The sequence below is a fragment of the Phaenicophaeus curvirostris genome, chromosome 3 (assembly GCF_032191515.1).
Source record: "Phaenicophaeus curvirostris isolate KB17595 chromosome 3, BPBGC_Pcur_1.0, whole genome shotgun sequence".
NCBI lineage: Eukaryota > Metazoa > Chordata > Aves > Cuculiformes > Cuculidae > Phaenicophaeus > Phaenicophaeus curvirostris.
Genome location: NC_091394.1, coordinates 48,150,836 through 48,177,068, shown reverse-complemented (window position 1 = coordinate 48,177,068; position 26,233 = coordinate 48,150,836). Strand labels below are relative to the sequence as shown.

The window sequence follows — 26,233 nt, the reverse complement described above, 5'->3', positions numbered from 1 at the left end:
ATCTGACCAGTTTCAGCCTTGTTCTGCAAGGTCTGCAAGTCTTTTCCCACTGCCTTGAAGGGAGTTGGGAATGGGGGATTCCAACAGCGGTTCTGACATAATGCTTTGGTTTCAGCAGTTGGAGTTGGGGAAATCAAACAGAAAAATAACAGTAGTAGGAATATAATAAATTACTAAGACTGGCAAGGTGAGTCTGGAGCAGCTAAAGTCATTTGGTCTGTTCAGCCTGGAGAAGAGGAGACTGAGGGGAGAACCCATCGCAGTCTACAGTTTCCTCACAAGGGAAGGAGAAAGGAGGAACAGGCACTGAGCTTTTCTCTCTGGTGACCAATGATAGGACCCAAGGGAATGGCAGGAAGATGTGCCAGGGGAGGTTTAGGTTGGATAACGGGAAAAGGTTCTTCACTCATGGGTGGTGGAGGATTGGAACAGGCTCCCCAGGGAAGCAGTCATGGTGTCAAGCCTGACAATATTCAAGAAGCATTCGGAGAATGCTCTCAGACTTATGGTGTGAATTTTGGGGTTGTCCTGTGCAGGGACAGGAGCTGAACTCGATAATCCTTGTGAGTCCCTTTCAACTCGGGACATTCCTTTATTCTATGAACTTCCTGAAAAGCTAGATAATGTCTTCACTATGTTGACAGATACCTGAAAAAATTTTGTATGCTCTCCTGTATATTTCTGATTACTTAAAAACTGGGGAAGATGGATTAAGCATAATTTAATATCAGAGTGCTTTAATTAATTCTAAGGCAGTAAAGCTATAGAATTCAGAGATAATTTGATTTTAATTTTTAGAAGATTTTAAGGAGTACAATGTATAATAACACTTGCTACCTGTAAAGAGGGAGGAACGTCTGCTGCCAGTTCTTGAATCAAGGGTTGTGTTTGCAGAATTGACTGTGGTAAAGGCTTTGTATTTCAAAGCTATAGTCTTCTGAAGTCATGTTCCTAGGAGACTTGGGTTCTCTTGGTGTAAGCTATGATGCTTACATGCATAGCCTTGCATGCAACAGTTGATGTTTGAACAGAGCTTAAAAAAAAAAAAATCCCGTTTCTGAAATCAGCATAACCCCCCCGTGCCATTATTGCTTAAATCATACAAGATAATAACTCAGATAATACACTGATATCTGCGGCGTAGTGGACTTGATAGTATTAGGTTTACAGTTGGACTTAATGACCTTAAAGGTCTTTTCCAACTTAAATGATTGAAGTGCTACTACTAAGCAGTAACTTGACTATGGAGGGTTAGCACATCCCATGATCTGATCAGTGCCCCTAAAGTTCAGAAGACTGAAAGAATCATAGAATGATTAAGGTTGGAAAAGACCTCTAAGATCATCAGGTCCAGCCATCAGTCCAACACCACCAGGCCTACTAAGCCATATCCGGAAGTGCCATGTTCACCCATCTTTTTAACACCTCCAGGGATGGAGACTTCACCACTTCCCTGGTAAGACTGTTCCAGTGCTTGAACTCTCTTTTTGGTAAAGAATTTTGTTCTAATATCCAATCTAGACCTCTCCTGGTGAAACAAGTAACTGAATGGAATAAAGACATTGATACACTTCAAGCAGTATAACATTCTGAGAAGTTTCTGTGGTGGGTTCATGGCCTTCTAAGAACCAACTTGCTCTTTAACAGAGCATCATCACAAGGTCCGTGTCTCCTAGGATTTATAAATATTAAGTAATTTCCTCCAAGATTTGTCTTAATGGATCACATCTTAGCTGTGCCTATCAAGTAAGTTGCAAGGACATATTTTTAGTATTCAGGGCAAATATGTTAATCTTTAACTCTTCTTTTTTCTTAGCTTTTATAATTAAGTGATTGGCTGAGGTAAACACTACTTTGCAACAAGTGTCATTCTTCTCATGGCTTTTCTATATATGCTGCACACTCCAGTGACCTCTGCTTCCATGCAGCTTCACAGTGTTCAGTAGTTCACAGAGCTTTTGGCATGTCTTATACAGACTTGCCATGCCTTATAGATGTGACAGATCTTGGTTACAAACAACTAAAGAGTTTTCTTATCTCAAAAATGTAGTGGCGTTGTGAAGTCAGTACTTTAACGCCATTAGGCACACCATTCAGATGTGCAATATGGCGTTTGAAAAGTCTGGTGCTGCCAAGCAGAACTTGGTGTGTTTGGATTTGGTGCCTGTGAAAGAAAAATTTCCAAGTATAGTTTCTTACGGTGTCAACACCATAATCCTTATCACCAGTCCTGGTGGCTGTTTTGGAGTGTTAAGGATGATTAAGTCAATGCTCTTATAAACCTGTGCAATAGGAATATCACATGGTCGTTCCCTTGGAGAAAAGCCTTCTCCAATAATGTGGTGGCTGTTTGTGAGTTCAGAGATGCCTCTGTCACAGCTAGTTTCAGTGTACACCTCAGACTTTCGTTATGTTACGTGTAGGGATCTAACTCTGCCTGAACGAGCTGCCATGCATTCAGATGGTTTGACATGATCAGTGAACGCTGATACAATGAAAACTGGACAGTCTGAGGTCCAGAAAGTTTGATGTCTGATGTCTCCCACACCAACAGTGTACAAGTTCTCATAGGCTTCTGGAAGAGCGTTCTGGCACCTTCGTACCTCTGGAAGTTTTTTTATGTTGTTTGTGCTTTTCTGGGTGTTTGTGCTCCAAAGTGCTGAATTGCTAGCATCTTGAAAGTTGCAGCTAACTACTTTAAGGAGAATGATGACAAATAGGTTCGCCTGATTTGTACAGACTTTCCCCACTTTGTGGTGCTAAAAACGTGTCAGGGAAGTGATGAAAGTTCAGAAAGAAAGATTCTTTTGATAAGCAAGATTTGAATTATTGAGATTACGATGAAGTGGAATGTTGTTTGCCTTTAAATTAAAGCTATTAGAGACCTGAATTCATGACCAGGCAAATCACAGAATCATAGAATCACCAGGTTGGAAAAGACCCACAAGATCATCAAGTCCAACCATTCCTATTAAATACTAAACCATGCCCCTCACAACCTCATCCACCCGCCCCTTAAACACCTCCAGGGAAGGTGACTCAAGCACTTCCCTGGGCAGCCTGTTCCAGTGCCCAGTGACCCTTTCTGTGAAAAGTTTTTTCCTAATGTCCAGCCTGAACCTCCCCTGGCGGAGCTTGAGACCATTCCTTCTCGTCCTGTCCCCGTCACCTGGGAGAAGAGGCCAGGTCTCTCCTCTCCACAACTTCCTTTCAGGTAGTTATAGAGAGCAATGAGGTTTCCCCTCAGCCTCCTCTTTTCCAGGCTAAACAACCCCAACTCTCTCAGCCATTCCTCATAAGACCTGCTCTCCAGCCCCTTCACCAGCTTCGTTGCTCTTCTCTGGACTCGCTCCAGAGCCTCAACATCCTTCTTGTGGTGAGGGGCCCAGAACTGAACACAGTATTCGAGTAGCGGTCTCACCAGTGCCGAGTACAGAGGGAGGATAACCTCCCTGGACCTGCTGGTCACACCCTTTCTGATACAAGCCAAGATGCCATTGGCCTTCTTGGCCACCTGGGCACACTGCTGGCTCATGTTCAGAAAGCTGCCAACGAACACCCCAAGTCTTTCTCCTCCAGGCAGCTTTCCAGCCAGATTTCTCTGAGTCTCTAGCACTGCACAGGGTTGTTGTGCCCCAAGTGCAGGACCTGGCATTTGGCCTTGTTAAACCTCATCCCATTGGACTCAGCCCAGGGGTCCAGCCTGTTCAGATCCCTTTGCAGTGCCTCCCTACCCTCCAGCTGATCGACACTTCCACCCAGCTTAGTATCGTCTGCAAACTTGCTAAGGGTGCACTCGATGCCTTCATCCAGGTCATTGATAAAGACTTTGAACAGGGCTGGACCGAGCACTGAGCCCTGGGGAACCCCACTTGTCACTGGCCTCCAGCTGGATTTCACACCATTTCCCACCACTCTCTCGGCCCGGCCATCCAACCAGTTTTCCACCCAGGAGAGTGTGCGCCTGTCCAGGCCAGAGGCTGACAGTTTCCGAAGCAGAATGCTGTGAGAAACTGTGTCAAAGGCTTTACTGAAGTCCAGGAAGACCACATCCACAGCCTTTCCCTCATCCAGCAGCCGAGTCACTTTGTCATAGAATGCGATCAGGTTAGTTTGGCAAGACCTGCCTTTTGTGAACTCATGTTGACTGGGCCTGATCACCCGGTTCTCTTGCATGTGCTTCATGATAGCACTCAAGATCACCTGTTCCATGACTTTCCCTGGCACTGAGGCCAGACTGACAGGCCTGTAGTTCCCTGGATCCTCCCTGCGACCCTTCTTGTAGATGGGCACAACATCAGCCAGCCTCCAGTCCAGTGGGACTTCCCCAGTCTTCCAGGACTGTTGGAAGATGATGGAAAGGGGTTTGGCCAGCACATCCGACAGCTCCTTTAATACCCTTGGGTGGATCCCATCCAGCTTCATAGACTTGTGGGTGTCTAGCTGGGCAAGCAAGTGTCTAACCGCCTCCTGTTGGATCATGGGAGCCTCATTCTGCTCCTCTGACTCCTGGGTTTGTACACAGAGAGAACAACTTTCTTTACAATTAAAGACTGAGGCAAAGAAGGCATTAAGTACCTCAGCCTTTTCCTCATCCCCTGTCACTGTTGTTCCTTCTGCATCCAATAGGAACTGTATGGTCTCCCTAGTCTTCCTTTTATTGTTAATATATTTATAGAAAGATTTTTTAGTATCTTTCACAGACTTTGCCAATCTGATTTCTAGTTGGGCCTTAGCCCTCCTGATTTTTTCCCTGCGTGATCTCACTCCACCCAAGACCCCTGTCCCTTCTTCCAAAGCTCATAGACATTTCTCTCCTTTTTGATATCTCTCAAGATCTCTCTGTTCAACCAAGCTGGTTTTCTCCCCTGCCGGCTTTTTTTCCAGAACATGGGGACAGCTTTCTCCTGAGCTGCTAGGATTTCCTTTTTGAAGAGCTCCCAGCCCTCATGGGCTCCCTTGCCCTTAAGGACTGTCTCACATGGGACTTTGTCAACCAGCCTTCTGAACAATCCAAAGTCTGCCTTCTGGAAGTTTAATGCTACTGTCCTGCTAACCACTCTCTTCACCTCACCTAGAACTGAAAACCCTGTCATCTTGTGATCACTTTGTCCCAGGCATCCTCCTACCACCACATCCCCCACAAGGCCTTCTCTGTTCACAAACAGCAGGTCCAGGAGGGCACCTTCCCTTGTCGGTTTGCTCACCAGTTGTTCGAGGAAGTTATCCTGGACTGCTTACTTTCTGCTGTATTGTACTTCCAGCAGATATCTGGAAGATTGAAGTCTCCCACGTGAACAAGAGGAGTGGATCTAGAGACTATCCCCAGCTGTTTATAGAAGAGCTCATCATCTGCTTCTTCTTGGCTGGGTGGTCTGTAACAGACTCCCATCACAAAATCTGCCTTCTTTTGGGCTCCTCTGATTTTAACCCACAGGCACTCAATCTCCTCATCACCATAATCAAGCTTGATGGTATCATAGCACTCTCTTACGTAGAGGGCTACCCCACCTCCTTTCCTACCCTTCTTATCCCGCCTGAAGAATTTGTACTCCACCATAGCTGCACTCCAGTTACATGAGTCATCCCACCACGTTTCCGTGATGGCAATGACATCATAGCGTCCTTGCCCTACGACGACTTCCAACTCCTCCTTCTCATTACCCGTGCTCCTAAACATGACCCTGCAAAGCATCTCCTGGATCAGTATGAAATACTCAAATATGTTTTTCTTTTATCATGTTAGGCAGCTGAGCTATGTAGATAAAATTTGTGCAAATGAGTAGCTATATAGGACAGCACTGGAAGTGTGCATGCCAGATTTCTTTACTATTAAAGGATATCTTTCAGGTCCCCTTTAAGAGGGAGTACAGTTCTTTTACCTAGAACATTATTTCTGGGCTAGGTGCCACTTCGTGGAAAGTGGCTGTGCAACTGTTATTTCTCTGTTATACCTTGGTTGTATCACCAAGCTCTGAAACTGGTTCTTCACATCATTTTCATTCGTCTGTCTGCTATCAATGGTTACTGTATGAGAAGACAAAGCATTTTAAAGATATGGAAGTTGTTTACTGTAGGAAACAACTGTTTATACTGCAAAAGTTTGGGTTGCAAGGAGTTTAATGTCTTCTCTAAAGATATTGTAGTATTGATTTCATTGTTTTATATCTGCCATGTGTGAAACTGCTCCATTCCTTTTGTTTGAAAAGTCAGCACCCGCAATTATTATTTTATGGTAGTAGTCTGGAGGGCCACTGGAAGGAGACTGCATTATTTCTCCTTCACTTCCCAACTCAAGACTATCCATATTATTGTAAGCAAGTATACACACAAAGTTGAATATTTGGTTGTTTAGCACCTTTTCTAAGGCAGTTGATATATCTAGAGGTGAAATGTATGTTGACTTGAGTGTTCTATTTGGCTTAGTAGTCAGCTAAGCCTCACAGCGTGTGTTCAGATCAAAGAGCAGCAAAATTTGCTTTGGTGCTTATGCCAACATGTGAAAGAGAAAGGAAACTGAAGCCTCTTTGAAGGAGTTTTAGCTGCTGAGGAGATGTTTGTGATTTATGGGCTTGTGTTTTGGTTTGGGTTTTTTTTTTTTAGTTGATAAAGCCTGTGACTGAGGCAAGTATATAAATTGAACCTTCGTTCTTGATTCAGATTTAAGGATTAGAGAGATCACAATTTCTTCACATTTTCATGTATCATACCTGTAATGTGCTCTGCTGAAAGCTTCTTGGGCATCTGGCATTTATTTGGCTTTTTCAAACTGTTACTTTTCAGCATTATGTTAATTTTATGTCATGAATAACCACCAACAAATTGAGACCTGCTAACTTTATTAATTTACCATGAAACATAGGCAGTGCTTCAGACTGAGCCTTTAGTTTCTAAAGAATGCATTTCTTTTCTTTGGACAGAGACAACTTTTTGGCTTATGTATCATTTCATAGGTATAATGACTGATGCTCTGCTGCTGGTAGACCAGACTTTACTCTGGGAATTTTTCTTAATTTAACTTGTTGCCATTCAACATAAACTTTTGATTATTGATTGCTTGGAGGCAGTTAAACAAACACTTAGGGAAATGCCTTTCTTTCCCCTTCTGTCACACTTTTCCCTGGTTTCTGGTCTAAGCTTCCCTTGTTTTCCTCATGCACAGTGCTAAGTCACTGCCAGTACCTTTGATGAGGCAACAGGTGGCATTAGGGGTCAAAGACATGTGCAGGATTTCCCTGTGCTGCTGATCCTTCTCCACACTCTTCACTGGTTTTACTCTGCTCTGATGGGTTGTCCACTGGCCACAGCATCATGGGAGGACAGAGAGGGAAGATTACCTGCTCTTACATGGATCTGTTACGGGCCACAACACCTTTGTGGTCACCACTGCTCTGGCATGGAGTATATCCATTCAGTGTGTCTCCTTCGCCATGTCTCCTCTGATGCATTTCCTCTGTGGTTTCTTGTTTATCTCCTCTATTTCTTCCCCAATATGTTTGATTAGAAGCAACTGTGCCCTTACAGTTGAAATTTTGTCATATAGTGGGTTGTTTCCATCTGTTTGTGAGTCATGTTTGTGAGTCGAACGATTGGACTCGGTGATCCGGTGGGTCTCTTCCAACCTGGTTATTCTGTGATTCTGTGATTTGGCGCTGGCTGACTGGCTCAAGGCAGTTCATGGCGTCCTGCACTGGTCACAACTGCAACCCTCTGGTATCAAAACCCTGCAGTGTATGCTCAGTATGCCTCCAAGTGTGGCTTGGCGAACAATTTAAATGGCTCTTTGTTGTTGTTTTCCTAGACTGTTCAAAATTTGCTTCATTTATATAGTTTTCTATACATTTTAGGTATCTTTTTTCACTTTTCTGCACATGTAACTGTTCATTGTTCCGAAGTTTTTGACTTTGCTCGTAGTGATCATGTGTAACCAGTAGTTACAGGAATCCCTGTCTTTTCACATATCTATCTCTCTTTCTAGAGAACATAACAACTATTATTATTTCTTTCTTCAACTTTGTTGATTAATTTGGACCTTGTCTCTGTTTTTCCCGAAAAGTCTTTTCTGTTGTATGCAAAAAATCCAAAGCTTTCTGCTTAGCTGTTTTAGCACAGTAACTTCCAAACATACTTTCACTGTGAATATGCAGAGGCATTTCTGAGTATAGCACTTCTGTTGTACTCTTCAAGATGTTGATGACATCAAAAGCTAGATTGTGGTTGTGTATCAGGACAATTTGCAAAAGAATAACCAACAGATTTATGAACATACTGCCAAGTTATCACGTGAATCTTCTAAGTCAAGAACTGGGTGCATCTTCAGTGCTTATTTGAAAAAGGACACAATGCTAGCCTGGAAGAGGCTCAGCAGTGAAACCTAAACTTTTTATCAGAATCAAATGAAGCATTGTCAACTGCTAAAGTAAATTACCCTGTAGGTTCACTCTTAGTCAAGAGTGACCAGTTCATCTTCCTGGAGACCACATCCACATAATTGCACAACTACCTTTATGCTCCCTGCCACAGTGGGAAGAGAAGGGCTGGCATAACTAAGAGTATAGCACAGAGGGAAGGATGAAGTAGAACAAATAGGTCTTATATATAAGAGAAACTTTCAAACTGAGACCTTTTTGAAGTTCACTAAAGTTTACAAAGGATGCAGCCCCTTAAATTCCTGCAAGGGCAAGAAAAACAGGTTATCTGCAGTTAACTTTACTGAACTTGGTTCATGAACCTGCCTAGTAGCTTATCTTGAAATGACAGCCATTTAGAGCAAAGTGGAAAGTACTTGCTGCCAGAAGATACAGTAATGCTGGACTCGCCCAGGAAAAGAAGGTATAGCTCTGCCTGCAAAGCACTTGCGGTTGGCTTAGTTGAGGCCTCTCCATGGAATGGGGAAGAGGACCAGAAGGAGGCAGCTGCCCCTGCTTGGTTGGCAGGCTGCTGTCTTGTGCGTGCACTACCTTATTCTAACTTCTTGCTGTCTTAAACTAAATATGGTGCTCTTCATGAGATTTTGAGAGCACAAGAGCTTTTGGGAGGTAGATAAAATGGAAACTGTAGTTATACCTGGAGGAAAAAGATGCTTAGCTGTGCTTTCAAATGTACAACTCTCTGGTTCAGATAATCCATATTAACCATTAAACTCCAACGCACAATAGGGTGTTAGTTTGTTGGTATCCATATTTTTTATTGCTTATTTTCCTTCCTCTGAGCAATTAGTTTTTTATTCCTGCACAGGTTTGCTGTGTGTCACAGTTTAGCTCCACCTGGCCAAATTTGGCAGCTAAAGATGTGTAGTTGAGCCTCCAAAATCCCGTACCCACCTCCTCCCCTCACCATGCGGGAAAAGGGGAGAGGGAGATGACAGGAAAAAGACTTATGAGTTGGAAACTAGAACTACAGCTTTAATGAAATGATAATGATAACAATGGAAATAATTAGTAATAAAATATATACAAATATATGAGATTGTGCCCCCACCCCTCAATGACTGTACTGCAGAGCAGACACGAGGGAATGAGTCCACAGCTGGGAGGCGACTGGGCTCAGGAACTCGACTCAGGAACACACGGAAGCAGGATCAGGAGCAGCCAGACAAATGAGGTCCTCACTGGACTTCAGCCATTGCAGAAGAGAGCAAGACCCTCATGATACCTTAATTTTATACCAAGTATGATGGATATGGGATGAAATATTCTTGGTCAGTTTAGGGTCACTTGGACTATTTGCCCCTCCTCCTTGCAGCCCCCTTCTGCCAGCTCGAGGGTGGCCTTGTTTAAGTATAAGCATTGGCCTTTTTGCATACCAGTGCCCTGTGTTATCACTTTAGGGGAGAACACTGTCTCAAAAACATGCAGTTAGCTTTCAGAAAATGAAGTTACCTACATGTTATAAATGACTACACTGCCAGGCCAATTCAGCAGCGAAGTATTTTATTATCCGGGGATGGAGAGCTGGGTAATACAGCACTGGGTGCGCAGGGAGCTCCTCTACCAACACGCACGCTAAACCACGCTTGCCACACCTTTTTATACATTTGTTCTCATGCATATTCATTTAGCCTCATGAATATTACAGTCACCTTCGAGAATGTTCCTCCATGTACGTTCATTTAGTTTTGAGAATGTTCCCTCATGCATATGCATTTAGTCTCATGAATATTACAACCATCTTCGAGAATGTTCCTTCCCCTTAGTGCACCTGGCCCATCCTGGACTGCCCAGGGAGTCTCAAGAGCTCCTCCCTGAGGCTCCGTGAACACAGACCCCCCTCATCCTCACACAACACCAGTCTGCACAATCCAATAGAGCTAAACCCTGCACAAATGTTAAACCGCGAATTTTGTCAAACACTTAAACTTGAAGATAAACATTCATAACTTCACAATTTCCGCCATTTCCTGTCATGTTGGCACGAATCTCCTTAATATCCATTCTCACACTACAGCAACTGAGGTAAGAGTCAAAAGCCAATGCTACTTTAACTCAAACCACAACACTGTGAAAATTTGTGTGATAGGTTAAGTGATCTGAAGAGTTAAAAAGTAATAATTTCTACATGCTCTTAAGTCTCTTTCTGTCATCATTTGTTTCACTGTCACCAAGGGCTATGAGAAATTTGAGAATTTTGCTCATTTTGCTGATGGATGCTAACTGTATCTTTAACATCATCACAGCTAAGGAGAAGGTAGCTGAAAGATGGAAAGCAGGCTACTAATGAAGACTTCTAACAAAGCTTAGGCAAGATTTCAAGAATATTTTTGTGAGTCTGAGTACTAGAGATAGAAAGAGCTCTGGGAAATTACGAGGGCAAGATGCTACAGAAATGCAAGAGCTTTGGGGAAGAATCTGGCAAAAAGCAGAGAAAGCAGCTGTCAGAGTTGTGACCACAGGACTAAAGGGGCTGATGGAGTTAAACAAGGCCAGAGTTGACTTTTACTTGAGTTTCAAAGACTTGGAAAGGCAGGAGAAAATTCAGATACTTTTTTTTTTTTTTTTAAAAAGCATTGTTGGGTGTCAGCATGCTAAAATGAAGGCAGATGTAGAGGCAATATAAATGTATCTAGAAAAGAGGATAATACGTCCAAAGCTTCAGAAACTTATTCAAAAGTCAGAGGCGGCAAAGCGTCAAAGATTGTTTAGATTCAGAAGAATGTACTTTAGTGTTTTAATGATAAAGAATAAAAGAATCCTTATTTTATAAAAGTATGATATAATTGAAGAACAGATACTTCAATGTGTATACAACTTTAAGACATATTTGATTGGTTTAATGTCTCAAAAGACCACAATTAAATATGGGACACTGTGGAGCATGATTATTGGTGTTGTATTTGTGCAGTCTGAAGTCGAGCTGTTCAGTCTTGTTCCTCAACCCTCAAGGTGATTACCGTAAGACAGTTATTCTTCCTTAAAATTGCTGTTGCAATGTATTTGAAGCAGGTAAAAAAAACCAGCTCCTGTAGAGACAGTTTTAGCTAAGTTGAGAAAGCAAATGAAGTTAAGTTCTGGAATTAAATTGTGTTCTTAGTTAATACAGGAAAAATCTTTAGTCCCTTCTCAGTGGTTTGTGGCAAAGTGAATAGAAGGACCGCTTTTTTTTTTAATTCATCTGAATACTTTATGGAGTATTTAGTTATCACAACTAACTAACATCCAGTTTTTGTAGGCATTTGGCATAACAACTGATGAAAACTTCGTTATCACCACAACGAACAGGAAGGAAATTACAGAAGGCAACTTCAGTAAGTATCTTAGATGGCAGAGTAAATACAGCTATTTCTTACATTGATTGTAAAGACAGCATGATGATTGTTTATACTCTGACATGTAATAATTAACAGAAAGTAGCAATCCTATAATAGCTTACCAGGAATTATTACCAAATTGACTTTCACAAACAAGTTTTTACCAACTGCTAATTAGTATGATGACAGTTACTCAAGGAAATTTTTTATCTTCCATGAAAATTCTGTAAACTGCAGGAAAAAATGGCACATAAATAGCTGTTACCTAAGAAAACTCGCATTGTTAAGCTTGGAAATGTGGAAAGATTTTAAATTGAATGTTGTTGCAAGGAGGCTGAGTAGTCAACGCCTAAGAAAATTTACTGGTTTTGAAAGCAGGTGTTGATTGGTGCAGTAAATGCTTCGATATACTTTATATTTCATCTTCTCTGCAGGCGAACTTGTTCAAGATGGAGTTACTTTGTATTTGCTACAGTCAGTTGATCAAATGCTGCCTTCTGCAACCAAGGAGCGAATTGACTTCCTGCCCCACTATGATACACTTGTTAAAAGTGGGATGTATGAGTACTATGCCAGTGAAGGGCAAAATCCTTTGCGTAAGTACTTGCCAAAATAATTTCATGTAAATGATGCTTGTGTGAATATAATGTGGTTAAGAGCAATTTAACTTTTAGTTACAGCTGGTGAAAAAGTAGTCTTAGCTGTAAAAGAAAAATTATTTTCTTTGTACAAATTTTTCTTTTTAAAATGATTCACTGGCCATGTAAGAATCCAGATTTAGAGAGATACCTCCTCTAATACCTCTTTAAGAAGTTGGAATATTTTAGAAGTAAAATTATTTCAGTCTTGATAATAATATTGTGGATGTCATAGAGACAGGTCAGCATTTGTATTACCAGTTTCTTGTCTCCTGTACTGACTTTGGACTTGGCGACCAGGTTTTGTATGAGCTATCACATAGCTGAGAGAGCTGGGGTTGTTTAGCCTGGAGAAGAGGAGCCTGAGGGGAAACCTCATTGCTCTCTACAACTACCTGAAACGAGGTCGTGGAGAGAAGGGTGCTGGCCTCTTCTCCCTAGTGACAGGGGACAGGACAAGAGGGAATGACCTCAAGCTCCGTCAGGGGAGGTTCAGGCTAGACATCAGGAAAAAATATTTCATGGAAAGGGTCATTGGGCACTGGCAGAGGCTGATCAGGGAGGTGGTTGAGTCACCTTCTCTGGAGGTGTTTAAGGCACAGGTGGATGAGGTGCTGAGGAGCATGGTTTAGTGATTGATGGGAATGGTTGGACTTGATGATCCAGTGGTTGCTTTCCAACCTAGTGATTCTATGATTCTAAGAATAGAGACAGACAAAATTGCTTCATCAAGAGCAAATCATGCCTGACTAATCCAGTGGCCTTCTACGATACAGTGACTATATTGGTGGATAAGAGAGGAGCAACTAATATCATCTATCTTTACTTTTGTAAGGCCTTTGGTACAGTCTCACACAGCATCCTTTTAGCGAAATTGGAGAGATATGCGTTAGATTGGTGAATTATTCAGTGGGTGAGGAATTGGCTCAAGTCCATCCCAAGACTTGCAGTCAACAACTCCATGTCCAAATAGAGATCAGTAATAAGTGGTGTTCCTCAGGGGTCTGTTTCAGAGCAGTACTAATTGATGTCATTATTAATGACGTAGCCGTATTGAGTGTACTCTTAGAAAGTTTGTGGATGATTTCAAGCTGAGTGGTGCAGTGATTAGACCCGTGAGGGAAGGGATGCCATCCAGAGAAACCTTCACAGGCTTGAGAATTGGGCTAATTTGAACCTTACAATGTTCAATAAGGCCAAGTGCAAGGTCCTGCACCTGGGTCAGGGCATTCCCCAGTATCAATACAGTCTGGAGGATGAGTGGATTGAAAGCAGCCCTGTCCTCCATCAGTATATGAACTTGGTCAGGAGTCTTAGTCTTCAGTTCGGGGCTTCTGCGAAACTTACTTGAGTTTCTGCATGTTGGAACGATCTACTCTTGTTCTTTGAGGAAGTAGCTCTTGTAGATAACCAGCTGTTGTGAGCCATCCAGGACAACTATTAAATATGTTCCCCAAGGCCAAGAACATAATAACACAGGAACAAAGTACCAAAGGTGTGCAAAGTAAAAGAGAGAACCACAAAGGTATAGGTCAATAAGGATTGCTAGATGATTAGGGTAGGTTGTGTCTGTCAAACCTACATTTTCCTTTTCTTTTTATGTTGAGCTTTTTTTCTTCTTCCCGCTACTCTTCCTGTTAGTAAGATTGTTGGTTGCATATTAAAGCATTGTTAACAGTGGAGCTGTTCATTTAGAGATTATAAGTGTGTGAAGCTGGGAGATATCATAACTCATCATTGTATTTGTGCTATGGTGTTACATCTTTAGAAAGAAGTACTACTGTTTGGCTTGCTGAAAATGAAATACTGTGAAATCATGCCACTCACTCCTGTGTCATGTTTCAGTAAGTGCACTGTGGCTTACTGTGAGGTAGATTATGGATACTGACGTCATGCTGATGTAGCTGGTTAGCAGCATCTTATCTTAGGCTACTCTGATATCTGGCTGCTTGATTTTTGTACTTATTTTGTCTGTTTGTTTTCTGTTTTTTTTTTCTTGGAAATGTTTTGTATTATTTCTTCTTCCGCTCTCATCTTGGGTTCAAGGAACTCTGAAGTTATTTGTTGTTAAAAGCTGTGGGTTTTGGTATTGGATGGAGACTAGAAGAGAAATAAGAACAAAAGAAGTAGAATGAGATACTTCATTGTGATTTTATCAGTGTCAGTGATGATGCTAAACTGGATAGTGAGGTGGACACCTGTCATGGTTTAACCCCAGCCAGTGACTAAGCACCACACAGCTGCTCGTTAACTCCCTGCTGCTGGGGTCAGGGTGAGAATCAGAAGAATAAAAGTGGGAAAGCTAATGGGCTGAGATAAAGATAGTTCAATAAGTTAAGCAAAAGCCATGCACGCAAGCAAAGCAAAACAATTCACTACTTCCCATCTGCAGGCAGGTGTTCAGCCGTCTCTGGGAAAGCAGGGCTCCATCGCATGTGACATTTACTTGGGCAGACAAAATGTCATGACTCTGAACATCCCTCAGCTTTTTATGCTGAGCATGATGTCATGTGGTGTGGAATATCCCTTTGGTCAGCTGGGGTCAGCAATCTCAGCTGTGACCTCTCTCAAGTTCTTGTGCTCCCCCACCCTGCTTGGTGGTGGGATAGTGTAGGAAGCAGAAGAGGTCTTGACTCTGTGTGAGCACTGCTCAGCATTATCAACACTGTTTCCTTAGCACAAATTCGAAACATAGCCCCTTACCAGTTACTATGAAGAAAATGAGCTCTATCCCAGCCAAAACTGTCACAATACATCAAAAGGGAGAGCCATCTTACAGAAAGACCTGGAACAGTATGAAGCTTAACAAAAACAAGTGCAAAGTCTTGGACCTGGAGTGGCAAAAACAAAAACCCCGGGGCAGGCCTGTATCTGTGTGTCTGAGGAGCAGCGTGGCTGACCTGGGGGTGCTGGTGGACAACAAGTTGAACGTGACTCAGCAGAGCACTGCTGCAGCAACGAAGGGAAATCAGATCCTGGACTGCACTCCCAGGGGTGTTACTAGTACAAATGGAGATGTGATCATCCCATTCAGGACTGGTGACATGTCTAGTTATGGTCCACACAGTTCAAAAGAACATGGTATTATAATATATACTGAGGACTGTAACTCCTCTACATTGGAGTAATTCCACGGTATGTGCCTAGCAATCCAACTCGTACGCTGTTCTCATGATAATAAACAGGATTGTAATCAAACGGTTTGTCAGAAGGAACTGCTACATCTCATAAGACCTTTATGAAATCATTCACTACTGCACTTCCCATAAATGTTCCCGAATTTGCAGCTACTACTCATCTCCATGAAGTGCTGACCATTCTCTTGGTAGAAAAACATCTTTTTCTTCCTTTCAACAGGCTTCATAATAATAATCAATAATAATAATAATAATAATAAAGTAATATGAGATTAAAAAGGATAATGCATGCATATGTTCAGTTTTCCTTTCAGTTCCTCATACACATGACTTTTTTTTCTTCCTTCTCTTCATAAAAGAGGTTTTCTTCTTCTGTTGCTTCATGTTCTGATCATTTCCCTGTACATAACTACAGTGATAACCTCTTATGTGTCATGGTTTAACCCTGGCCTGGCCTCAGTTGGCAGCTAAACATGAGCAGTTGTGGTGGTCCCAGTTCCTTTCTTCCCCACCTTCTCACCTGCCCCCCAGAAAGGGTAATGAGAGAAAAAAGACTTGTGCGTTGGAAACTAAAAATAAAACAGCTTTAATAAAATAATAGTAATAATGATGAAAATACTATTAATAAGAAAATAATAAAATATATGCAAATCTATGAAATTGCCCCCACTTTGATGATTATGTCACCACAGATGCTGCAGAGCAGGCATGGGGTATAGGTCACAGGCTGGACTGCAGCAGGAGAGAGCTGGACTTAGGAACTGGATTCAGGAATGCATGTCTCGGATTAGGGAGGGGAAAAAAGGTAGACAAGGTCCTCACTTGGACATTGGACATTGGAGAAGAGAGAGTGAACCTCACCACAATCCCTCAGTTTTGTACTGAGTATGACATATATGGGATGGAATACTCTAGGTCAGTTAAGGGTCACCTGTCCTGTTTACCCCTCCCTGCAAGTGCAATCCTTTCTCTCCTCTTTCACTCATGGCATTTCACCAGCTCAAGGATGGCCTTGGTTTCTGTAGGAGTAAGTATAAGCAGTGGCTTTTCAGTATACTAGTTCCTTGTGTTATTGCTTCTAAAGAGAATCACTGTCTGAAAAACATGCAGTTAACTTTCAGAAAATGAAGTTACTTAGGTGAGACTTAGTTGAAGTTAGAAAAGTGATTGTACTTTACCTCAAACCAGAATGTGTTATCCAGAGATTTTGTATCAAGGTCAAAATTTGTCATCCATCTGTAAAAATATTGCATTTTATGATATGGGTTGAATGTGTTATGTAGCTGCATCTATTGCAGATGTATTTTTGTTCCAGAAATGCTTAAACAGGAAGGAATTATATCCATGGGAGAGGAAAAGACTTTGATCATGTCTGTCAATGTCTGTGCGCCTAGATGTCAAAGTTTCTTGACAACTTACTGTATTTTAAAAGCATTTTGAAGTTTTGTTTGGGCCCGTCTGGCAGCATCACCAATGTTCATTTCTAATTTTCTGTCTTAGTGTACTGTTGCCCCAAAGCCTGAAACATATTTATTCATGATTCAGAAAAGTGATTTAGATAGGGGATTTCAGTGTTGTCTTTTGGAAGCCTGATTGGTTTTTTTTAGTAATAAAGCAGACTTTTCCTCTCTTATGTTATTGTAAAAGCAGTTTGCTAGGGTGCTTTAAATCATCCCCTAAAAGACAGCGAACAAGCTTTGGGAGTTTGTAAGAAAATTTTCATATGTATTTTAATTCAGTTCTTGATCTTTTCTGTACTCTGCAACAGGGAAAAGGATTGCTGCTCTGAATGTACTGCACGTACTGTATTCATATTTCTACCACAAAAGCCTTTAAAATGGTTCAAAAGTTTTAGTACTACTTGTGCTTATAACTCTTTAACCTTAAGAAGACTACAGTTATTGAGATTGCAAACAGAATAACTTTTAGATCCACTTCTGTAATGATGAGAGGGAATGACCTCAAGTTGCACTATGGGAGGTTTAGATTGGATATTCGGAAAAATTTCTTTACTGAAAGAGTGGTGAAGCATTGGAAGAGGCTGCCTAGGGGAGTAGTGGAGTCTCCAGAGATGGAGACATTCAAAAAACATGTAGATGTGATGCTTCAGAGCATGATTTAGCAGGCACGGTGGTGTTGGCCTTATGGTTGGACTGGATGGTCATAGAGGTCTTTTCCAATCTTAATAAATCTGTGACAATACTGATTTTTTTTTTTTCTATTATGTTACTAATACTCATTCTTTGAGACCCTAGAGAGGTAATTTGTGAAACTCTGCGACATACTAGTAATTAATATTTGAAAAACAGCTATACTGAGTTATCTGTCTGCTTTGTTTGTTACGTACAAGAACTGACTGTTAAAATACATAGCAATTTTGAGCGTTTGTAAGCATACTGCAGCTGATGTCTTCTTGTTTGCAACATCTCTTATGGGCATGCCTGACCAGTTTCATGTGTTGGTGAAGGGCCGTTGTTCTTTGATATGTAAGAACAAGTATAGGTCACATAACTGATGCTCAGCTGATGTTATTAGCAATAAAGAAAGTTACAAAGAAACTGAATTGCTTTTATATTTCAAAAACTACTTGAGGGAAAATACCAACTACTTCACTGATGTTACAACATACCAATATTCAAGGGATTTATTTTGCATGTCTGAAATATGTGGCCGGTGTAAGCACCTTGCAAACTGTCGGGAATAAAACTTGCTTATCCAACAGACCGAATGGAAAAGTCAATTCACTATGGCTGATCAATGGAGTGAATTAATCCAAACTTGATACATTTTTTTCCAGAATGATGTTTTGTCCTAAATAAATGCAGTTTTTCATTAAAGACAAAAAAACCCAGAACATAACTTTAACGCTTGTAGTCCTTACCTAATTAATGTGTAGAAACAACAAATTTATGCAAGTAGTCTAGTTGACTATTTCTGCTTTGTATTGTCAGATATCTGACAGAACTTTGCTAGTATTTACCATTTACCATTCACCACATTCTTCAACCATTTTTACAATTTGTGTTTGTTCTTTATGTAGACAAATAATTTGCTGGTTTGGAAGTTGCGCAACATTTACGTTCTTTTTTTTTTTCAATAAGTTCTTTTCTTAATATTTTAAGAAGTCAAAGTCATATTTTGCATACTTTAGACTTTCATACGAATCATACAAATACATTCTTAATCACAGAGAAGGACAAGTTTGTCTTGTGGTAATCACCCTGTTAATCACTACTCCTAGGTACTTCCAGTAATTGTGTTCTTACCACTAACAGAGATGTGTGAAACTCAGTGATGAAACAAATCATATGTACATTTTGGGGTTTTTTTTCCCAAGACATTGTGTGATTTTTATGGTTCTGACAGTGCTTGGGTCTTGTCTGTCTTTAGGAAATTATCCTAGTTGCTCAGGAGAAACTACTGTGAGTGTTTGTTTTCTGAGTGCTGTCTTTTGAGAACAAGATTTTAATAAGGTTATTTTGTTACAATTTCTTTAGCGTTTGCCCTCGCTGAGTTGATTGACAATTCTCTGTCAGCTACATCCCGAAATACTGGTGTTCGGAGCATACAGATAAAATTGGTAAGATAGAAATATTCCAAATATTCCACTTTCTTTCAGATGTAGTTTGCATTATCTTTCCACACCCCGCACCCCCGCCCCAGTGCTTCTTGTTCTTTGTTTTCTGTTATTTTTTTCCCCCAAACAGTTATTTGATGACTCCCAAGGAAAACCTGCTGTTGCTGTGATGGATAATGGAAGAGGAATGACTTCTAAACAGCTTAACAACTGGGCTGTATATAGATTGTCAAAGTTTACAAGACAAGATGACTTTGAGAGGTTAGAAAGTTTTATTCATTTTTACAATTAGCAAACTCTGCAAAGGTTCACAGAATATCATTTTAAGACATCTCTATACTGACACCTGTCAGTATAGAAACCTGTCTGTATTCTAAAACCTGTCATTCTATGACTGCATATAAGTCAACACGTGCTTTTGTAGGTAGAAAGCAGAAGCGTCATAACACAAACTACTCTTCTAATATTATGATACTATCATAATATTTTCTTTTCTTTTCATGGCCTTTACTAAGCTGTCTTTGACTTACCTACATCCAGTTAGGGGCATTCTGTGTTCTGCTGAGGTTTTTCTTATAGTGTATTGAACTGTTAACTGTAAGCCTTTCAGTAGTGCATTAAGGAATGCCTTCAATGTCTGTTGTGCTTCTGGAGTAATGGATACAGGGTTTGGGTTTTCTTTTTTTTTTCTTGTAGTTCTTGAGCTTTAGTCATTTTTTAAATACCTTAAGCCTGGGACAGTGAATGCGAAGATGAATATCACAGTCTCAATCCTGATTAATTTGTCCTATGGGAAACGAATGTAAAAAGTAATGGGGAAGTAGAAAGTGATAGTATATCCAAGTAGAGGTTTTTTTGCATTGGAAGCATCTCCAAGTAGAGTGACTAGTATCTATCAAACAGCTGGAGATAAGAGCATTAAAAGCAATTCTGGGTCATCTCATAATTTGTAAAGAAATTCACTGCTTTCTGAAGTTGCTGTAGGTTAATTTAGTAACAGTAGAAATGCACAGTGTTTTTAAGCTACAGGTTTAAACTCTGGGTTGATATCGTTCAGTGTGAAGATAGTTGTGAATTATACAGGATACCTATCTACACCTTGTTTTCGTTTGGAACTACTATGATTTAAAAACGTTTGTCCTGTAATTTGCTTAAGCTAGATAAGACTAAATCTATCAAAGTTGACTTAAAAGACATGGAATTTAGTTACTGATGGCATTTGTAGTTTCTCTCCAAGACTGTGTTTAATAGTTAGTTGGCATTATTACCCAATTTGACTCAAAAGTGTTTCTATGAAATGATGATATCAGAAAAACCAAACTTGCTTTGTAATCCATTTTCATTTGTAGAAGCTTCATAGTTAATGTCTTGCTATGGTCAAAGGGAGAGCATGGAGGGATTTGTCTTTTATCTTCTTCTAAGGCTATTATAATTGCTGTTACCACAGTACCACTACACAGACCTATTGACCGTATCCCTGTTGCAGAATTAACAACAGAGAAATGTTTTCAGACTAGTAGTTCTCTGTTAGATTCTCTTTTCCAACTGTTTCTTCTGTTTCATTGGAACTTCAACATAAAAAGGTTGTACATAGATAGTAATAAACAAGAGTTATTCAAATGAAGAGATTGAACTTGTATGACTAAATAAGATTTGATTTACTAGAAGGGACAGAAATGTCATATAGGGTGACTTAGGAAAAGAGTTACTGTATTATCAAGATGAATACATCAAGAATTTTAGGCATGTACAATTCCATGTTACGATTATATTAAGTCTAAAATTAGAGATTAATGAACAAAGTGACTGCAGGAAGAATTTAATGCAAGCTGTTTAGATCAGAAGTTTCTCCTTTTTTTGAATTACATTTGTCTTAAGAAAATTTATTAAAACCACTTTTATTTACCCACAGTGATCACTCAGGATATGTACGCCCTTTGCCAGTGCCTCGTAGTTTAAACAGTGATATCTCGTATTTTGGAGTTGGAGGCAAACAAGCAGTATTCTTCGTTGGACAGTGTGCCAGAGTAAGTAAATGTCAATCTTTAACTCTATTTTAAAACATTTTACATATTCTGATTGCTAGTGTCCTAGCTTCTAATCACAACATTGAACTATTTTATGATGTTCATTTTAAATCTTATTTTAAATACTGTTTCTGTAATGAAAACAGATGATAAGCAGACCAGCAGATTCTCAGGATGTTCATGAACTTGTCCTTTCTAAAGAGGATTTTGAAAAGAAGGAGAAAAACAAAGAAGCAATATATAGTGGATTCATTCGAAACCGAAAGGTAAATAGCCTTAATGCTTTCTGTTTTTTTATTGAAAGCATTTCCCAGGTTTACATGATTTCACTATGTAATATTCTTGTAGTACTTATCTGTTAATATCTTATTAATCATTTGCACTCTGGAGTGTAAAAGGATGTAATGGGAAACTTTAAGGCGCTATCATAAGACTTTTTGCAATTGTTTCTTCAGTTTAAAGGACAGAAATACCTTATAGTTTAACATATGAGGTTAAGAAAAATATTTTAAAATACCTTTCTAAGAACAGCGATTGTTTTGTTCTGTATGAATCATAAAGAAAAATGTCTGTTCTCTGAGGTAGTAAGGAATAACTTAGGGAAACAAACTATGCTCATGTACAAGTATTTAAAGAACTAAGCTGCATATGAGAGGAAAGTCCAGCCAGATCAACAAAACCGAGTGGTTTCACAAATCCTTCACAAATTTTGTAAAAGGAATTAACTGTTTAGGTAAAGATGAAAATGAACAGTCCTGATTGTTCTTTGGGCATTTTTGAGCAAGGAGATAAAGAGAAACATATAACAAAGGAGGCAGATGAGCATAGGTGGTTACTGTGTATGATAAGGAGATCAGACCTTGATTATAGCCCGTATCTTGTGGGTTGTGTCAGAATTCTAGGCCTTTGTTATGAGTAAGAAAGGAACAGAAGATGAATAAGTTTATTATGCCAGTCTTGGTTCAGTGACTTGCAACAAGGACTGCATTGTCAGAAACATACAAGTTTTATTTTTAATTTGTATGCAGTAGAGATGAGAGTGTAGAGTCACAGAAACAGAAACTGCAAACAAAAGCAGACAACATCTGTTTTTCGTAGAGGGCAGTAACATGTTCCTTACCCATGTGATGTTAAAAAGGGGAGAGCGACACATAGAAAAGTAAGAAAATAAGTAGAAAATAATCCCTGGTTGGAGGAAGCTAGCAGAAGAAGCGGCATAGGTACATAAAAAATTCAAGAAGGTGGTACAATGAAGAGTTTGAAGTGTTGTGGTGATAATATAAAATGAAGGTTAAGGTGATGGAGCTTGAAAAAGAAAATTTGCAAGTAAATTTCCTGTAGAGGTAAGAAATTACTTGTAAATATCCAGGCGGAGAGAGGTGATGTTGAGCGCTCAAGAAGAATAGCTCAACAAGTGTAGAGATAAAAGGAATCCTATAGCAAAAAATAGAAGCTGTAGTGAATTACACCAATATGAGAAGAATAATTGAATCTTTGAGGCATTAAGTTGGTAAAGGAAGTTACTTTTGCAGAAAAATCGAGTTAAAATTAGCATCAAACTTGAGACATTCCAGAACAAAGCCGGAACACTGAATAAAAATGGTACTAATGGCACCTCAGCCAGTTATCTTCTGTTGATGTATAATAAGCACCTGTCCTTTCTGCACTCACTTCCCTGGATCATTTAATATTACCAACAAGGAAATACTACTTTTCTTGTTGAGATGAATGCTAGGAATGTACAGGAAGGTGTCATGGTAGATCATTAACTATAGTAGGAGGGCAACCAGAGAATTTGGGAACAACATTTCAGTAGTATTTTAGCTCTGTAAGTTGTACAGGATTGCACTTGCTCAGCATCTGTATGCAGCTTCTAGGTCGTTGTTCAGATCACACAGAGGTGAGGATTCTGGTGTTTCTTTATTATCTGTCATCTCATCACTGTTCTAGAAACAGCCCCTTGCTTGGATGAAATCAGCAAGACTCTTAGGTTTAAAAGTCTGTGCTGCGGGCAGAAGAAAGCATTTAAATAATTTCAGTCTTTTTTACTAAATTTCCCACAACTGTTTGAATTATCATGTTGGGAAAGGAGAGCTTTTTGATTTCCTGGGGAAAGTGAGTCTTAACAGAACTCCCTTGACTAGATATTTCACCATCTACGGTTAGCTAGGATGTGTTCTTTCACTGACTTGATGCATTTCCTTTTTGCCTGTATTCCTGCAAAACAAGACATGAAGCTGCATTTGCTACGGCGTGGAGAATTATACCTTCTCAGCTGTACCAATTGTTTTAAATTGCTATAAAGATCTCAATCTTGGTGTTAAAAATAGCTTCTGTTCTGGATGCACCGAATGTAAAGAATTATCCAATGGTCTGTCACAAAGCGTGACATCAACTACTGTTTTTCTATGCAGCTTAGAAACCTACTATCATATAGTAATGTACATCCATCCAGGAAAAGACAATCAGAATTTTATAGAATCAGGAATTTCTGTCTCTTTAACAATACTGGACATTTCAGTTGGAACTGGGGATTTGCCCTTTCTCTTTGACAGCAAAAGCATGTTTCTTCCACTTCAATTTCTGTTATGGAAAGCATCTTATCAATTTAAAAGCTATTCTCTTTTTTTTTCTGGCTTGGTTTTCTTAAAGACTTATGTCTTGCACACAGAATAGTTCCATTTAGTGAATGAGAACATGGATGTCACACAGTGCCACATTAAAGATGGTGATGAGGTGAGTTGAAAATGAACTGGATCAGGGATGTCAGATTTTACGTTTGACTTTAATTTGGAAGGTTTTATTTTGAGCATTAATCCTTTGGATACTTTGCATTGTGTGTTCTGTATTTTTTTCCTTTTCTATTTTTTAATTCCTTTTAAAGTTGGTGGAAGTTCGGAAATTAAGTTTACATTCTTGTTCTTATTATTTTGCTCTTATTTTTTTACTCTTTTTGTAGCCATGTGACTCTAGTCACATCACAAGCGATGATGAAAGATTTCTTCATAATCTAATATTAGAAGAAAGGGATAAAGAGAGTTTCACAGCAGTTGTCATTACAGGTGTACAACAAGATCATATACAGTACTTGAAAAACTACTTTCATCTGTGGACAAGGCAGCTGGCGTAAGTTGGTGATTTAGATTTGATTTAAATGTGGACTACCAACCAAGTCAGATAATTATGGATTACTTCCTTTATCTACTTTTTGTGCTTAGTCATTGGCTTTATTCCTGATGAAACCAGTTATATTTTAATGAAAATAAGAGTTTATTTAGATTTTTTAAATTATAGTGTGCAATTTTTTAATTGTACTTTGAGATTTATTTTTCACTTAAAATGTATTTCAGACATATCTATCATTACTATATCCATGGACCAAAAGGAAACGAAACTAATGCTGTAACAAAAGACCTAAGCCCTTTCAACAACATTGACATTCAGGTAAGAATTAGTCAAGATTCTAATTTGATGGCAACTTATTTGATATTGTGCCTCTTTCTGTTTAATCTTGCATTTTGAACTACAGCAACATTTTAAGATATGTATGTGATATAATGTTAAAAAAGTACTGTTGTTTATCACTGCAGTGTATGAACTAAAGCGTTTTGCTGGCAGTTAAGGTAAATGTCACAGATGCTTCTTACTGTAGTTTTTTTAGTCTAAGGAAAATCAACTTGTTGGGTTTTTTTTCAGATTTCAATGTTTGAAAAAGGAAAAATACCAAAGATTGTCAATCTTAGAGAGATCAAAGATGACATGCAGACATTATATATAAATACCGCATCAGATAGTTTTGAGTTTAAGGCACATGTTGAAGGAGAAGGTATAGTGGAAGGCATCATCCGATATCATCCCTTCCTGTATGATAAAGAAACATACCCTGATGATCCATGTTTTCCATCAAGTGAGTGAAATTAGTCCTATTATAGACAATCCTGCTACTCTAAATGTTTTAATGAAATAGAAACTAGAACAATTTAAATTGAAGTGTAAATTATCATCTAACTTGAGTTGTGGGAGAACAGAAGTGTTTGCACCCATTTGGATGAATTTGGCTATTGTGTCATTTGTGTGAATCTCCTCTTGGATTTTGAAGTAAGATGGTGTTATATCAAAACCCTTGTAGAATGCAGTCTGACTGAAGCATTTTCACTTTCCTGACTGTTAAATCTTTGCTTCAAGAAAGTAAGGAAATGCCAGCAGTTTGGTTCAAAGGACTAACGTTGGAATACTGCAATACTTAATTTCAAGTTTGCTTTATCTGTTCTTGGTGAGTTTTCAGATTTGGTAGATTTTTGTAATATTATTTGATCCCTGTTCAAAATTTTTCCTTACCTGTTCTTAGTTTTTCTGCTAGATACTTCTTAATGGGGAAAAAAATCCCAAACCTAATATTGTATATACCTGGCGTGATATCGTGTGTACTCTTACTGTAACTCTAACTTAATGGATAAGCCTTAATTTAGACGGCTCTGTTATTTTATATAAATTAGTATTTTAAAGAAATTTATTCATGGAGATTGTCTTTTTTTTAATCAAGAATTAAACGATGATGATGATGATGATGATGACTGCTTTATAGTAGAAAAGGGTGCCAGAGGAAAAAGGCCTATTTTTGAATGTTTTTGGAATGGAAGATTAATACCATACACAACTGTTGAAGAGTAAGTGCTCATCTGTTTCTACAATGTAAAACAATCTGTTTATGTAGTGTAAACCTGTCTTTATAAAAAAAGGATTTGTCTCTCTCCTTTGGTTCAAGTTTTGACTGGTGTGCTCCTCCAAAGAAGAGAGGATTGGCACCAATTGAATGCTACAACAGAATTTCTGGTGCATTATTTACCAATGACAAGTTCCAGGTCAGCACAAACAAGCTTACTTTCATGGATCTGGAGCTGAAGTTAAAGGATAAGAATACTCTCTTCACAAGAATTTTCAATGGACAGGTAATCATTTTATTCTGTTAAGTATTTCTGTTTGCAAAGTTTCATGTGTGTGGTGTAGAAACCTTTACTCATTGGTTGATTTTTTTGTGTCACTGGGTGCTGCCCAGTTTCTAAAGAACCTGGGCACTTTTGCAGGACTTTGTAGCAGATGCTTCTCTC

At 39.4% G+C, this 26,233-nt stretch overlaps 2 protein-coding genes across 2 annotated transcripts in view; one reads left to right on the top strand and one right to left on the bottom strand.

The window, feature by feature from the left end:
* Window positions 1-26,233, bottom strand: part of LPIN2 (lipin 2) — a 492,308-nt gene that overhangs the window by 314,146 nt on the left and 151,929 nt on the right. The gene's annotated exons all lie outside the window — the stretch shown is intronic.
* The window catches only part of SMCHD1 (structural maintenance of chromosomes flexible hinge domain containing 1), a 78,986-nt gene that overhangs the window by 2,212 nt on the left and 50,541 nt on the right, over window positions 1-26,233 (top strand). Inside the window, exons 2-12 of the mRNA XM_069853896.1 lie at window positions 11,668-11,743; window positions 12,181-12,342; window positions 19,019-19,101; window positions 19,229-19,359; window positions 21,011-21,125; window positions 21,272-21,391; window positions 24,085-24,251; window positions 24,476-24,569; window positions 24,822-25,032; window positions 25,669-25,792; window positions 25,891-26,074. Of these exons, the coding sequence (XP_069709997.1) occupies window positions 11,668-11,743; window positions 12,181-12,342; window positions 19,019-19,101; window positions 19,229-19,359; window positions 21,011-21,125; window positions 21,272-21,391; window positions 24,085-24,251; window positions 24,476-24,569; window positions 24,822-25,032; window positions 25,669-25,792; window positions 25,891-26,074 (1,467 nt within the window). The remainder of the gene's footprint in view (window positions 1-11,667; window positions 11,744-12,180; window positions 12,343-19,018; window positions 19,102-19,228; window positions 19,360-21,010; window positions 21,126-21,271; window positions 21,392-24,084; window positions 24,252-24,475; window positions 24,570-24,821; window positions 25,033-25,668; window positions 25,793-25,890; window positions 26,075-26,233) is intronic.